The following is a 14,905-nucleotide window of genomic DNA, read 5'->3' as shown; positions in this document are numbered from 1 at the left end:
ATGTGATGGTTTGGGGGTGCATATCGGCAGCAGGAGTTGGAAGCTTGCACTTCATTGAAGGGAATATGGACAAAATTCAATACCTAAATATTTTGAAAGCAAATTTACTTCAGAGTGCGGAAAAATTAGGCATAAGAGAGAATTTCAGCTTCTATCAAGACAACGACCCAAAGCACAAGTCGGGTGTAGTGCAAGCATGGTTGATTTGGAATTGTCCACATGTGCTCCAAACGCCACCCCAATCCCCGGATATAAATGTAATTGAAAATTTATGGCACCTGCTTGAAACAAAAATCAGACTTTATAACATATCCAACGTAAACGACCTAAAAGAGGCCCTTAAAACTGAATGGTATAAGATTTCCCCGGATTACACAAAAAAATTGGTTTCTCCGATGAATTCTCGTTTAAGAAGTGTGATAAAACAAAAAGGCTACCCAACAAAATATTAATTAGACTTTTTGTAATTTTTAGATAAGAATTGCTTTTAAGTTTAGTATATACACGAAATAAGCTGTGACTTTGACTTTGTATGAATTTTTGTTTTTGTTATATTTTTTCTTATTTTGAAACATTTTTCAAGTATTGTTTTTGTCCCGTTACACGAAGAAGGGAATAAAGAATAAAATGCAAAAAAAATTTTTTTGTAATATTGCATTTTTGTTGTTTATTTTTCAATGAGAAGTAAAAATATTGTCTCACACGAAATAAGCTGTGAGCCACTGTACTTCGGAAGCCTCATGAAGAAAGTCGCAGGGAGACCATCCAACACGCGGAGGCGACTAATTAAAGCAAAAGCGCTTCAAGCAGGCGAGACAAATAAAATTCCTTACATTAAACAAACCTAACTTTAACTTATTTAGATCCAGCGACCACGTTGGCTAGGTCGTGTGGTCCGAATTCATACAAACTCCGGCTCTGAAAGTATTCGGTGCGGTACCAGCTGGAGGTAGCAAAGGAATAAGAAAGCCTCCTCTGCGTTAGAAAGATCAGGTGGAGAAGGACTTGGCTGACAACTATCAGCTATCACGCCAATCAAGAAGATTATAGCCCAACATAGCGACCGTCCTGGCCAATATGATTGGCCACCCCTAAGGAAATAAGTATTGAAATACTTAAGGGGGGGGGGGGGCGGGGGGGGGTAGGGTCACAAAATCGAAATTTTTTTCTTCACTCATCTTATAGTAAATCATTTCAAGAATGTTGTGTCAAAATTTTAAGTGGATCGGAGCAGAACTCTCAAAGTTATAGCCTTTGTAGGCACTCTACCTCGAATGCGGAGCATCGATAATTTCTCAGAGTCATTTTTTCAAACGCGTTTTTCCCGAAACGACTTCTTAAAAGTCGGTGCCAATCACAACTCCGAAACTATTCAACCGATTCTTTTCAAATTTGGCACACGTTTTCTAAATCAAAAATACCTCCCCCCTACACTGTTTTTTTTTTATTTTTTGTTTTTTAAGGTTGTTTTTCACTTATAAATATGGCGAAATTTTTCGCCAAAAATGCTCGTTTTACGTTTTTTTGCCACCAAAACTACAAAAATGAAAAAAAAAAAAAATTTATTAATGTAGGGGGGAGCATTACGTCATACTTTAACTGAAAAATTCGACTTTTTTAGTTTCAGATGATTCTACGACGAATGCCGATTGGCACCGCAGAGCACCTCTCGAAAAACATATCTCCAAAAAAACTCTGTCATGGGCTTATTTGTCAATATTTTATTATTAATATTTTTTAAAAACTTATTGAAAAGATGTACAATAACATGTAACTGATTTTATTAAAGTATCTTAAGCCATATTTCTGTAAAAAATTAAAAAAAAAGTGTTTTTTTTTTAGCGCTAAACCCTACCTCCCCCTTAAAGAACTTTGTATGCGTGACAAATTGTCTTTACTGCGTGCGTTTTTTTAAATATATGCTTTAATCGACTGTATTAAAAAAACCGAATTTTAAAAATGCATTTGTTTATTTATGTATTTAAAACTTGTGCTAAGAGAATTTCTTGCAAAAATACCGACATACACGTTTTTGCTATATTTGAGGTTATGTAACCTTAAAAGATACTCCTTTTTCAAAAAGGTCGTAATCATTTCTTTAGTATTATCTGGCATTTTTTGTTGTTGTTTTTTTACTATAAATACGTCCCTATAAAAATGTTTTAAATACTAGAAAGAGCTGGGAGAAGATCCAATATTCTTGCATACCCTCAAAGTGAAAAAAAAACTCAAAATTTTCGAATTTTGGGTATAGAAAAGCACAAAATTTATTGGGAAAAGGGCTGGCAACACTGCACATCTGCACCAATACGACCTCACGCACTCTCTGATAAACGCAATCTTGTTTCTACCATTCTTGGCTCATAGCTATACCCAAGGCACATTGAACAGGTACTGGAATTAACAGAAGAGCAGCTGATTTCATTTTTTTTTCTACTTTCTAGTCTCTAAATTGTCTTTGTTCATACAATTTGACATTTTCCAAAAGCAAAAGCCGCCGTAGTCGAATGGGTTGGTGGGTGACTACCATTGGGAATTCACAGAGAGAACGTAGGTTCGAATCTCAGTGAAACACCAAAATTAAGAAAAACATTTTTCTAATAGTGGTCGCCCCTCGGCAGGCAATGACAAACCTCCCAGTGTATTTCTGCCATGAAAAACTACTCATAAAAAATATCTGCCGTTCGGAGTCGGCTTAAAACGCACGCCACAAATAGGAGGAGGAGCTCGGCCAAGCACCCAAAAAAGGTGTACGCGCCAATTATATATATGTATATATACAGTAGGTTCTGTTTTTATGCGGCTTTTTTTTATGCGGTTTTGAAATAGTGCGGTTTTTTTTTAAATTACAAAATGCATGTCGACCTATCGGGAATTGTACATATAAACAAGATTCTAAACCAGCTAAGCAAAAACTCATCACAGATTCATGCGGTCTGTGGAACGTATCTATAGTTATAATATGGGACTAGTGCCCTTTTTTATGCGATTTTATTACATTATTTCAGATTTATGCGGTTTTAGCATTTGAAACGTATCTATAGTTTTACTATAGAACTAGTAGCTTTTTTTATGCTGTTTTTTTTATGCTGTTTCTTGCGGAACGTATCTACCGCATAAAAACAGAACCTACTGTATATATATATATATAAAAGCAAAAACAAATACATTGCTCTTGTTGCTTTTGCTCTACTGCTAATGGGCGTATGCTACACCCTACGAATCCATCTGAATGAAAGTCAAGTAAAAATATGAATGTAAAATTGAATTAATTAATGTAAAATCAAAACCATAATAACATTAAACAACTTTTTAAATTCAAACTAACATTTCAGCTGAACTCGAAAAAATTCCCAGTGTAGCAAAACAAACACAGGTAAAGAATCTCACTCAATTTTGTTGACTTCAATACTTGTGTGCGTGTATGTGTGCGGAGAGACATGCGCAGTTGCTAGGAGGAAACGGAAATGCTTGGTATTAAAGCAATTAAACTCTCATTGAATAATATTCATTAACGTGTGGCAGGATATGTACATACATATCTGTAGACTTTTGACTTATTTGAAAACTATTAAGATGGATTCTTAAGGTAAAGCTCTGAGCGATTAGCACATAGGGCTGGTGTTTTTCCAAAATTCCACCTATATACACCTGTATAAAATGTAACTCCTAAAACACTCAGGCTATAAAGGATATTGTATTCAAAGCTCTAAAAATTAAAATGGTTGATAGTCGAGGAGGAAAGTAGAGATGTGACAGAGAGAAGGAGATAGGATAGAATAGAATAGAGACGGAGGCATAAACAGCAAGTTTTGTGAGAATTTTCCAGATACTTTGGCAAATCATAAAATTCCTCCAGTTTAAGAGAAGGAATATGACTTATTCTCATGGCATCGGAAACCAAAATTCAAAGCCTTGCTCTAGCAAAGGCAGGACACTCACCGAGAAAATTATATCCGCCTCCTTTGAGTAAGACAGGGCCTTTATGCTGACCCCGTGGGCTGTGTCCTGTAATAATACCGACCTTCAACCGAACATCTTTTCTACCAAGTTTTAGAAGAAAGTTCGACACTTTTCTGTTCGGGCGTGCCATAAAAAACTTTGCAGTTCTGCAGCGTTCTAGGCTGTACCATCGCTCTTTATGCAAATTCATGATTCCTGTAGAACTGATTCCGATTATTGGCTCTGATCCCTGTGGGGTAACCGCAGTTGGCCAATTCATCGGCAATTTATAACATAATATAAAAACCAGCACCACCAAAAAATTTAAGAGCAGCTCTGCCAAGCACAAATAACGGCCAACAAGCACTGAACGTCATTTAAATAAAAATAAAAATAAACTGTTTGGTTTTAGTTGATGACCTCAACATTATTTTTGTTATTTACTTCAACAACGAAAACTATTTTTTTTTTGTGATTATAATTTAGAAATAATAAAGTTTACTTCGTGGCGTGGCGGTATTTCAAACGTTTGTGTATATAAAAGGTGTTTTTCAGTGTCTGACGTCCGCATTAGGTACTTTGCGTGCATGCCGCATACTCTTCCTATTCTTTATTAAAATGCTACGAGGTATAGATCTTCATGGAGAATATTTTGAAAAACAATAAAGTGATTTTCGATGATTAAAATTTTTTTTTGTTCTCTAATCCCGAAATATAAAAGGCACCTCTCGTAGCATATTTTTTTTTTAATTAAACCATTTCTTGTTTCTTCTTCTTCTTTCTTTGCGTGCTATCATTTAAGCTAAATTTTCTCAGAATACCTAATGGGTCTTTTACCACGTCGCTGCTAGGCACATGCAACAATCTCTTACAAACCCAAGAGTAGCGAGTTGAGACCTGACACAGGCAAAGATATGGAAGTAGACAGCGCGACGGCAAAAGCCACCAAACTTAATTGGTGCATAAAATGTCAAGTATTGACTGAGGGATCCGTAAAATTTTCTTTCGACTCTTTTAACGACTTGAAGTCACCAGGCCCGGATGATGTGTTTTCGAAAAAGTTTAAGTGTGGAGAGACAAGCTTTAGGGAACTCTTACAAGAATTTTAGAGCTTATCTGGCATTTGACTAGTACCCCACTCTTTGGATGAAGTTCAGAGTAGTCTTCATTTCTAAACCGAGCCAAATTGACTATACGCTGGCAAAAACTTCATACCAATCAGTCTGGCATTTTTCATGTAGATGTGTGTGGAGTGCACGGTCAAACAGTACATTACATCAAGGGCTTTGGTGGGCAGCCCCTTAGTCGCCGCCAACGTGATTACTAAGGAAGAAAGTTTTGTGTTTTGTGAATCAGCGACGTTCATTCAAGCTTTACTAATTTTGGCATTGATTGGTAACAAATAGAAATTCAAAAAAATAGCCAAATGGGTAAATATCAACAGGGCATTAGATATGAACGCTCCAAATATTTCGCTTGACTAACACTATTTAGTTTAGTTTTATTCAATAACGCAAAAATTTTTAAAAGTTATTCTTAATTTTTGCAAGTAGGCGTACGTTAACGCCCTAAAATTATCCATCTCTGAAAAATTGAGAAACAGTTCGACGCAAAAAATACGCTTTTTTTATGCTGGAGAAATTTGAGTCGGGAAAAATTATCTTTCACGAAATTATATAATATGATTCGTTACCGTATGACTAAACTTTTTGTAAGCAAACAAATTTCTTTTTTAACGGGTTACATACGTCCAGCAGCGCCAAAAATGCGTTAAAAGAAAAACTGTTTTTAGAAGGAATGAACAATAGAAATAAATATAAAGAAATGTATACATTGTTTTTTTGTACTTAAACTTTATAAAAAAAATGTATTTTCATTTTTCATTATAAAAATTAGTATATAAAAAATCACGTGACCCAAAGAACAATGAAAAAAAATTGCCCCACGGTCTGCATCATTTCTCTTTGAAATGTTGATGGATCTGTAAAAAGTAAAAAAATTCTTGTAAAATAAAGTTGTAGTTATAGTATGTCGAGCCGGATTTTTGAATTTCGAAAAACTTTGCAATTTGCAGCATTTAGAAAAAAACATGCGTTTTACGTCATAAATGTCACTCTTTAATTATGTTTATAAATTTTTTTATTAAAAATATCAAAAATCAAATCTATAGAGAAAACACTTTCGAATATTTAAAAAAAAACCGCATCAAAAAATATTTAAAACTGTATGAGTTATCGTGCAGGTCGTGCCGGAAAAAGTAGTTTTGAGAGAAACGAGTTTAAAGTTTGAGGTACAGGAGCGGCGGACCGCTCTCTCACTAGTTAGTGGGCTGGAGAAGCTATAATATTGGAAATTTCCGCAAGAAAATTTCACAGTATATTCTTAAGATACTATACTTTCGTAATACTTTCGAAATACCGAAAAAACAAAAAATTGATTATTTGAAAATTCTCTCCCCTTAATGCAATTTGGTATTTCGTGCACTTTTGCGCCGGTTTGAAATTGCAATTTATATGCGGAAATGAAAAAATTGAAAACTCATCAACAAACAACAAAGTAAGTAAAATATATTTTAGGCATTTTTCTGCACAACAAAAGAATTTTTAAACAAACTTAGACGATGTCTTCTTCAGTTTTCGCAAGTGATGGATAATTTTCCGTTTGTAAACTTTTTGAGTTTTTCTTATCTTTGGGAGAGAATTTGCGATTACGCTCTACTATATACAATATTTGGATGGACGGCTGGTGAGGGATAATTTTGTAATCGAACGCACTTACTATCAGTCGAAAAAGAAATATGGCCGCTGACTGACATTTTGGTGGTGGACTGATAACTGATGAAACTAACGGCGACCCTCGCAAACAGGAGAAATTTGAGCAAAACTGATAAGCCGATGTGGCAGCGACATAACAAAAAATCCTTCAGTCAGCGCAAATCTCTCAATAAACAATCGTAATTATAGTTTCTGTTGTAAAGCAGGGACTGCACAATTTACCTCGTTTAATCAATTCATTGGCCGTTCGATTCACGGATAAAAAATTTTAATTCAATTTCTTTGGTAACTTGTTAACTGTTAATTGTTTTTGTAAAAAAATGACAACAATCGCGGTAACAAAAATGTATACCGATACAGCGGCGTATTTATTATTAATGAAAAAATTTAAGAAAAATAATTTAAAACCAATAATATAAAATAAAAATAGCAAAAAAAAATTAAGAATAAGCAAATGTTTTCTAGTGAAAAGTTTTTATTAACTTCAAAAGCAACTGAGGCCAAGGACTACAAAAATTATTTACTTTTAGAAAAAGTTTTCTCAATACATATTTCTATCAGCATGTATTGACATTTTTAAAGCTCTACATTGAACATTTTTACTTCCATACGCGTCAACTTTATTGTTCCATTAGGGCAAATTTCTATACTCATTAATAAAACTACACCAAATTCGGTTATCTAAACGTCTTGATGCTCTTTAAATTTAGTGGTAGATGTCCTTCGCGGTTGAAATAGTGATGAAAACGGCAAGTTTATGAATTTAATTCAATTTGCTCTCAAGCGTTGCAACCTTTTCAACTTAGCCTCACACATTGAATCAAGTTGAATAGTGTAGACCTTGGACTACGCCGACGAACATTTCCGCGAAGAGAAAAATTGGCCGTCTAACCAGAGGCATGTCTAACTACCAAGCCGGCAAGCAATACTTACCTCACAACTACCACTTTCATAGATTATGTTAAAAAAGCTCTGTTAAAACAAAAATTGACAATGGAACCGCGAATTTTATTGTTAAAACATATCTATCTTATTTAATTTCTCACCATTACTGTCATGACCTTGCCTGTCATTCCGTAGTTTGGCAACAGAGTTTTCATTTTATTTCATTTGTTATTTTGAAAATGAATTGTTAAGGCAGCTAGGTGCCCACATGAGAAAAAAGGAAAGAGAGATATTTGACAGCTGAGACATTTAGTAAAAGGTGTAATTATAGGGTTAATAAGATATTTATCCTAATATTAGGTATGTTCTTCTTTTCCCATAAGAATTTTCAAGTAACTTGCAGACCACTCATTTTAAAGGAATTTGAAAATTTTTACTCTCGCAGAGTACAACATACGAAAAATACAAAAACGCATTTGCAAGTTAAAAAATTAAAAATTTACTAGTAGGATGTACTTATGACAGCGTATATTTGCACAAAATAGGGGCAAATGACACTGATCTTTGTATGTGCGGTGAAATTAACTCTTACGTTCACAGAATCTTTAACTGTCCACTCCTTAATCACATCAGAACAAATTACAGCTTTTTTGATTCATACACGGACCTCGTTTCCATATTTAAAAACAATGAAGTCTTTAAGTCTTTTATTGCATTTCTTGGTGCTGCCAACCTTTCCTTTTAAATAATGTCACTCTCAAAACTTTGATGCGCCAGAGCACTTAGTTTTGCATACCGAAAATAGGTATTTTTCAATACCAAACGTTGAACACCCTGGCTTTTTGTGGATGTAAAATCCCGCCAAACACATCTCAAATTCCAAAAAAAAAAAAAAAAAAAAATTAAAAATTGCAAACTGTAAGTCGAATCTGCTAACTTTTCTTTTAATTATGTTTCTATATACAAATTTTCACCGCAGATTATCCAAAATTCAGCTTTTTATATGTATATTTTATGAGCATATGTTTGTGAACAATTTTTTTTCTTACTGACACGTTTTTTTTTAACTATTATTTAAATGGCGGGATGAAAATCCACAAAACGTGAAGGTTTTCCACTGTCTGTAGGATCAACAACTGTATTTTGACGTTAAACTGTACTCGTCTGAACCGTTATTACGGCAGCTTCTTCTTATTTGAGTTTATATCGTCCCCTTAGTATAAAAATAGCCTATGTACTCATAGGCTATTTTTTTTTTTTTTTTTGAATTTTTGGATTCTCCATCGTCGATTTTATATGTGGTCAAAATTTTGTCAAATTCTAGTTCCACAAAGTGGGTCAAAACGTCAGTCAAAAAATAATAAATATTTACAGACATAACGAGATTTGAGTGAGCGCTACTTTCGACAAAAAGTTTGAAATTCATTTTCTCAAAACATCAAACAATTTATAGGCTATTTTAATACTAAGGGGACGATATAGTCCGACGTGAAAGTCTATTTCGGCATGGAACTTTACTTGTTTGTACTATTAATACGTCAGCTCCTTAGTTTTAGTTCTAGGTTTATATTTTGAATTGTTTGATTTATTTTTATTTCAAGTCGCTGGTTTGAGATTTCTTTTAGTGCAATTCGTTTTCATTTATCAATTCAAATTTCTTTTGATTTTTCAAGTGTTTTTTTTTCAAGTATCTCGTACGACAAGCTTGAATCATAAAAACACCTTTGAAGTAAAAACTTGTAACTTCGCCTTAAAATCAACTGTCAGTTTGCGCTCTCTTTTTCCTCTTCTTTGCAAATTTTTGCCTACGAAAGCACAAAAAAAGCAATTGTTAAGAATTATCATGGACATGAACAGAGCCATTTATTGCGCTTCGTTAGCAATGAACTGTCTCCCTTGGCAATATATTTTCAGTTATAAGTAACATGACATAAACTTTTGCCTGTGGAGATGTGTTGTAAGTGAACATATGTAGGTATATCTAAATTGACTGTCATTTATTTTTAAGAACTTTGTGCACATTATAAAGTTTTACAAATTTTTTGAAAGAAATAGGCTCTCATTGATTTTTAAACAATACGTAAGGCAATAATATTTAAACCGAATAAATTTTATCCAAGCGGAAGAACTTCAAATGAATCCAATGTGAGCGAATAAAGCATCTCGTGCTTAAGAAATATTCTTTCAAATTCCAATAATGCAAATATTCCTCTAAATTAGCGTGAACGCGCCGGGATTTCAAGCGGCTACAGCAGCTGCAGCTGCCGTGGCAGCTTCACAAAGTACTCCAAATAAGGAGAACTCAGAGGAATTTGTAGAGTCTGAAATTTCCGACGCCGCCCAATGGTCAATGGAAGATGGTAATTTCATAGATGGCGAGATACAGCGAACAGTTAGAACCAATGAAGACACCGGCGAATACCCACGGTTCGGCTGGGTAGATATCACAAAGGAGTTCTTTGATGCATGTTCTGAATTAACTCTAGGAGAACTAGCGCAAGATATGCTCTTTGGGCTATTCGAAGCCATGTCCGCTATTGAAATGATGGATCCCAAAATGGATGTGGGGATGGGCTATAATAAACACGATGCACCACCGCACACCTTCGAATCTGCGGTTGCGGTAATGTATATTTGAAATCACAAAATTATTTTTACCTATTTATGTGTAATGTAGGCGGGTGTTTTGAAACTGGAAAATCTAACCAATGAAGAGTTGATTGGCACCTTTGATGCACTTTTCGCATGCCTTGTGTCTTGGCTAGAAGGAAATTCAATGGACCAAGTATTGTTCACATGCCTTTATTTGCACCAGCCAAGCAGTATCAAAGATAAAGCGCTTCGAGCCTTCTGCCATGCGCTACGAAATCTCATTGTTATCATAAAGAATATCATTATCATAAGCAGCGTAAACGAAGAAGAAGATTTTCAGCTATATGGAAATTCGTCTCTACTAGCTGTTGAAGATTGTCCGCCTGCAGCTGTGACATCTCAGCTAAAAGAAGCTGAAGATGACTTGGTACGTCTTAGCAAAACTGAACAACAACCAGAATTCACTATGGCCGTTGTACATCGGTTGCGTTTTATGCGGCATTTTTACCAATCTATTTACCAATTCGATTGTGTCATGGTTACTTCACCAACAGAATCTAATACGAATGAGATTTATAAAAATTTAAACGCATCGCTGGAGTTAGTTCCACAAATAAAGCGCACCATCGACAAGGGTATCCAGCCTGCGCCAAACTGTAAGTGTTTGATTATGTTAATTCATTCATTTTTTGTATGAATCTACACATTTTTTTTTAACTTTTATTACAGCTGATTCGCCAAATCCCATAGGATTTTCGCCTCGAATACATGACCGCAGTCAACCACCAACTTTCCCCCGAAACGTGAAGATTCGCGATCGTCCATCCAGTTTAGTGTTTCTCGAAGAATTAGTGCATCGACTGAAGTTTTCGTGTAAAATAATTCGAATGCGTGATTACTACTCGGCCTTGGTAACTACTTATCCCCACATATTTAGAAAAATTACGAAAGTCATACAAAGAATTTTGCCTTACTAGAATTTCTTCATTGAGTTCAGCAAGAGATCTGGCCAATGTGTGCTTTCACGCAGCGTACTCCAGGGTATATTCATTTCTAATCGTCGGCTTATTTTCGGAACAATTCCAATGAAGGACTTTCTTTGGGACTCAGTTCGTGCTTTTAATTCGCCGCCAGTATTAAATCCAAAACATCCCTTGGCTTCTGACCAGAAAATACAAATGTATTTGGATACATTTTTCCGCTACTGTATAAGTTTGAATACATTTACACAGTTTATCCGTATTTGCGGTTTTAATCGAGCTCGGCAACGCGACAAATTGGCACGCTTTATTGATAGCTTTGATAATATTCAAGTAGAGGCGGCACGATTGGACTCTCACTTGACTATTTTGGCCAACGAAAAAGCGGCCGAAGGAAATGAAGCTCACGCCACAGCACTTAAACATAGCGCTCAATTCGCAACCTGGGTATTGTACAATTGTTTTCGTGCGATGATGTTATATTTAATGTCAGGTTTCGAATTAGAGCTGTATTCGGTACATGAGTTCCTGTATATTTATTGGTAAAATGTAAAATAGAAGCAAATTTGCGGATTTTATTAGCTTCATTTTCAGGTATCCCTACGAATTGTTGATAAGCTTCATTGTGTCAGCTTTAACACGCACCGAAAATAACTTGCTGGTGCAAGAAGAATACGCGGAGCATCAAAGCAAACTGCAAGGCAGTGGCTATACGAAAAACCGCAAACCGAAGCCAAAAAAGAATAAGAAACAACAGAAACCTTACAGACAAGAAATCGTTTACTATCATGCCTTGTTAAGTATGTGTGGTGGGTTCTATAAGGCACTGGGAGCATTGACAAAGGACGGCCGAATACGACAACCCATGCCTAAGTTCGACAATGAAGAGATTCGCTTCAATCGAAGGTTTGCTCCTTTTGCCACTTTAACCAGCCCACCGCCAGTTTCTTATGCTGAATTTAAAAGTATAAGGGAGCATATGATGCGTCCGCCATCGTCGGAAATTTACGCGATTGCAGCAAAGCATTTTGATCAAGCACGAAATGTGTTGGAGTCCATTCCAAATGCAGAACAAGAGGTGATATGAAATGCATAATTTCTAATAAATTATTCATATCTAATAGTTTGATTACTGCTTTTACAGATTTTGGATATGCTGCACGTGGCCAAAGTGAATTATGTTGTTATGAATGTTCTAGCAAAGGGTCATCAGAAAGATTCAAAAACTCAACCCGAATTCGACTTTTCAAAGCATCGCCACTTTCCGATTATAAAGTTGAATTAAAATGCACTTAACAACTTTTGATGGAAATGCTTTCAAAGTGGTACTAAAAGACTTATTGATGTATTGCATCATCTTCTCTAATCAGCAAACGGATTTAAGCAGTTGGAAAATCGTTTGTGCTTTTAGCGTACGTCGTAAACTCAAAGCCAAAAAGATGATAAATAAATGAATACCATGCATGTATAACAGAAGCATATGTACAGTGAATGCTTTACTTTTTATTCTCATTGGAGATAATATCTTGCTTAACTATATATTCACGAACATAACCTTTATCATTTGGTAGACGACAACTTTTGGAACAGGTGTATACAGTCAATGTGCCCCAGTCAAGCTGATCATCTTTCAACAAGTTTAGCATCTGCGGCATTATCTGATACTCAAATTGACGCTCTCCCCCACATAGCTCACAGTTAGGAATTTGCAATTGTTGCGCGATCGTTTGCTCCACATCGGCAATCCAAAGCGGGGTTCCGCCCCGTCCATATCGCACAACTTGATCTGGATCTTTGCTCACTTCTTTTCTGAATTTTCGAAAAATCTTGTCATCTGCGGCCACCGATTCATTTGCATACTTGTCCAGTTCGGATTCTGCCACATCTTTTAGCGTGCCAGTTTCCCCAACTTCTACTAAATTCTGATATTCTGCCAAATTTTTTTCTTCCACGCTTCCATCGTCATTATCTGTCGCAGTTTCTTCACCCGCATCATTCGCCTCAACGACGATTTCCCATTCTGGAAAACTAATATTCGGTAAAAATATATTGATGCTCTCAGTTCCGCATTGATTTTCAGCCATGCAAATTTTTTTGTGATGTGGCCAGTGTGCTCGCTGGTGTTTTGCAGAACAGTAATTCACGTTGCGGCAACGACTACAGGCTAGCGGCCCAGAACAACCACATGCTTTACAAAGTTTTTTGGAAGACTGGATTTCAGGCTATTAAAAAAATGTCGTTTATTAGTCGTCTGTTTTCATATACCATGCACAAAATTACCAAAGGACTTCCTTCCTCTATCGGTGGCTGTTCGGAATAAAACTCGTTTTTCCTGGGAAGTTGACTGCGATACACAGTTAAATGCCTATTATGTTAAAGTACATACATTTTTCAAACTAAAGAATAGTAGACAAAATCATAGAAATATACTGTCGTACCTTGCTGAATTGCTAACCTGGCAACCTGCTGATCGGCACACAAAAACGTAAATAGTCCGGTGAAAATTGTGCTCGTCCTCAAATGGTGCGTAGATCTGCGAAGTACACATTTTTTCTAAATTACACTTTAGTAATATTACAAAATGTTGGTTATTAACCTGGCATAAGAAAGCTTTGGGTTCTTGGCACGTTTCGCACAACAGTTCTTTATTGGATGGAAGTTTCTCCAGTTCTAACCATGCTGGTTTCCCCCCAATTTTGCTGGGGAAATAACGATTTGTTAGCCATGCACTTTCACGTTCTTCAGCAAAACCCAGGTCTATGTCGGCCATCGTCTTTTTAGGTGGTAAAAATATAGTAAATAAACCTGGATATCACACTTAGAACTAATTCAAGTAATGCCGTAGAAATACAAATAAAAACACGGAATTCGATACGATTCCATACGAAATCGATACTTTCGCTATCCGATACCGATACTTTGAAATGCACATTTTTTGAAACCGAGTAATCGACCTAATCTTATGCTGTGTTCCCACACCTCGTAATTCGTTAATTACTTTCTTTCCATGGCGCTCTCACAATTCATTTTTGCAGCAATCCTTTTGTTCTTGTTCTTTGCTTTTATTAGTTAAAACTAAGATTTTACTTTATTTTATAATTCGCTCATCCGGATATTATCCAATCCAGTATTTGACCGTTAACCGGCTCTCAACGATTTTCTTCAAATCAGATGATTTGCCGACTTAATAACGGATTTTGCAGCTGTTTGCTTACAATAGAGGTGGGCAAACCTGATATTGTGGTGAAATATTCAACTAACCTCACTTTACTGATGGTGGCGCCTTCCAAAACAGTTACTTTATTTTTCGCGATTTTGACAAGTCTGACGTCAGGTCCTTTCCCAATACACAGCAAACGAACAAAATTATCAAAAGGAGGAGGAATTACATATGTGTGAAAATTCAGTGTATGGCTTCATAATATTGTGATTTGTGAGTTTTGAACTAAACAAACTAATGAAAACGAATTACCGCATATTAAATTGTGAAAGCACAAATTAATATAATGCCTCTTAGTGCAGCTTTTTGCTTTTTATGCGATGTCATCCTTGGCCTACAATTATTCCTCATGGAGATGGAAAAGTTCCTTAGAATATAACTTGGTCCCTCCCTCAATTCTTGAAGTGTTCAGCAACTTATTCGACATAATAATTTTTTCACACTATCTGTTCTTGCTTACATTATTAAGGTTTAACTTTTTCTTAAGGTGCACCCGTGAAATGTAAAATTAT

The 14,905-nt window shown here is 35.7% G+C and overlaps 2 protein-coding genes across 2 annotated transcripts; one reads left to right on the top strand and one right to left on the bottom strand.

Annotated features, from left to right (window-relative positions):
• Positions 1 to 9,554: 9,554 nt before the first annotated feature.
• On the top strand, positions 9,555 to 12,665 carry LOC129244714 (N-alpha-acetyltransferase 35, NatC auxiliary subunit homolog). The gene is made up of 7 exons (XM_054882509.1): positions 9,555 to 9,746; positions 9,822 to 10,224; positions 10,279 to 10,849; positions 10,923 to 11,104; positions 11,171 to 11,715; positions 11,768 to 12,251; positions 12,318 to 12,665. The coding sequence occupies exons 1-7, from the start codon at positions 9,736 to 9,738 to the stop codon at positions 12,456 to 12,458; spliced, it is 2,337 nt and encodes a 778-aa protein (XP_054738484.1). The 5' UTR covers positions 9,555 to 9,735; the 3' UTR covers positions 12,459 to 12,665.
• Positions 12,640 to 14,050, bottom strand: LOC129244715 (programmed cell death protein 2). Its single transcript, XM_054882510.1, has 4 exons — positions 13,770 to 14,050; positions 13,612 to 13,706; positions 13,454 to 13,538; positions 12,640 to 13,395 (listed from the first exon to the last, which is right to left on the bottom strand). The coding sequence occupies exons 1-4, from the start codon at positions 13,941 to 13,943 to the stop codon at positions 12,670 to 12,672; spliced, it is 1,080 nt and encodes a 359-aa protein (XP_054738485.1). The 5' UTR covers positions 13,944 to 14,050; the 3' UTR covers positions 12,640 to 12,669.
• Positions 14,051 to 14,905: the final 855 nt, after the last annotated feature.

Source organism: Anastrepha obliqua, chromosome 4 (assembly GCF_027943255.1).
Source record: "Anastrepha obliqua isolate idAnaObli1 chromosome 4, idAnaObli1_1.0, whole genome shotgun sequence".
In the NCBI taxonomy this organism is placed as follows: Eukaryota; Metazoa; Arthropoda; class Insecta; order Diptera; family Tephritidae; genus Anastrepha; species Anastrepha obliqua.
The sequence above is the reverse complement of the archived record's forward strand: the minus strand, read 5'-3'. Positions and strand labels throughout refer to the sequence as shown.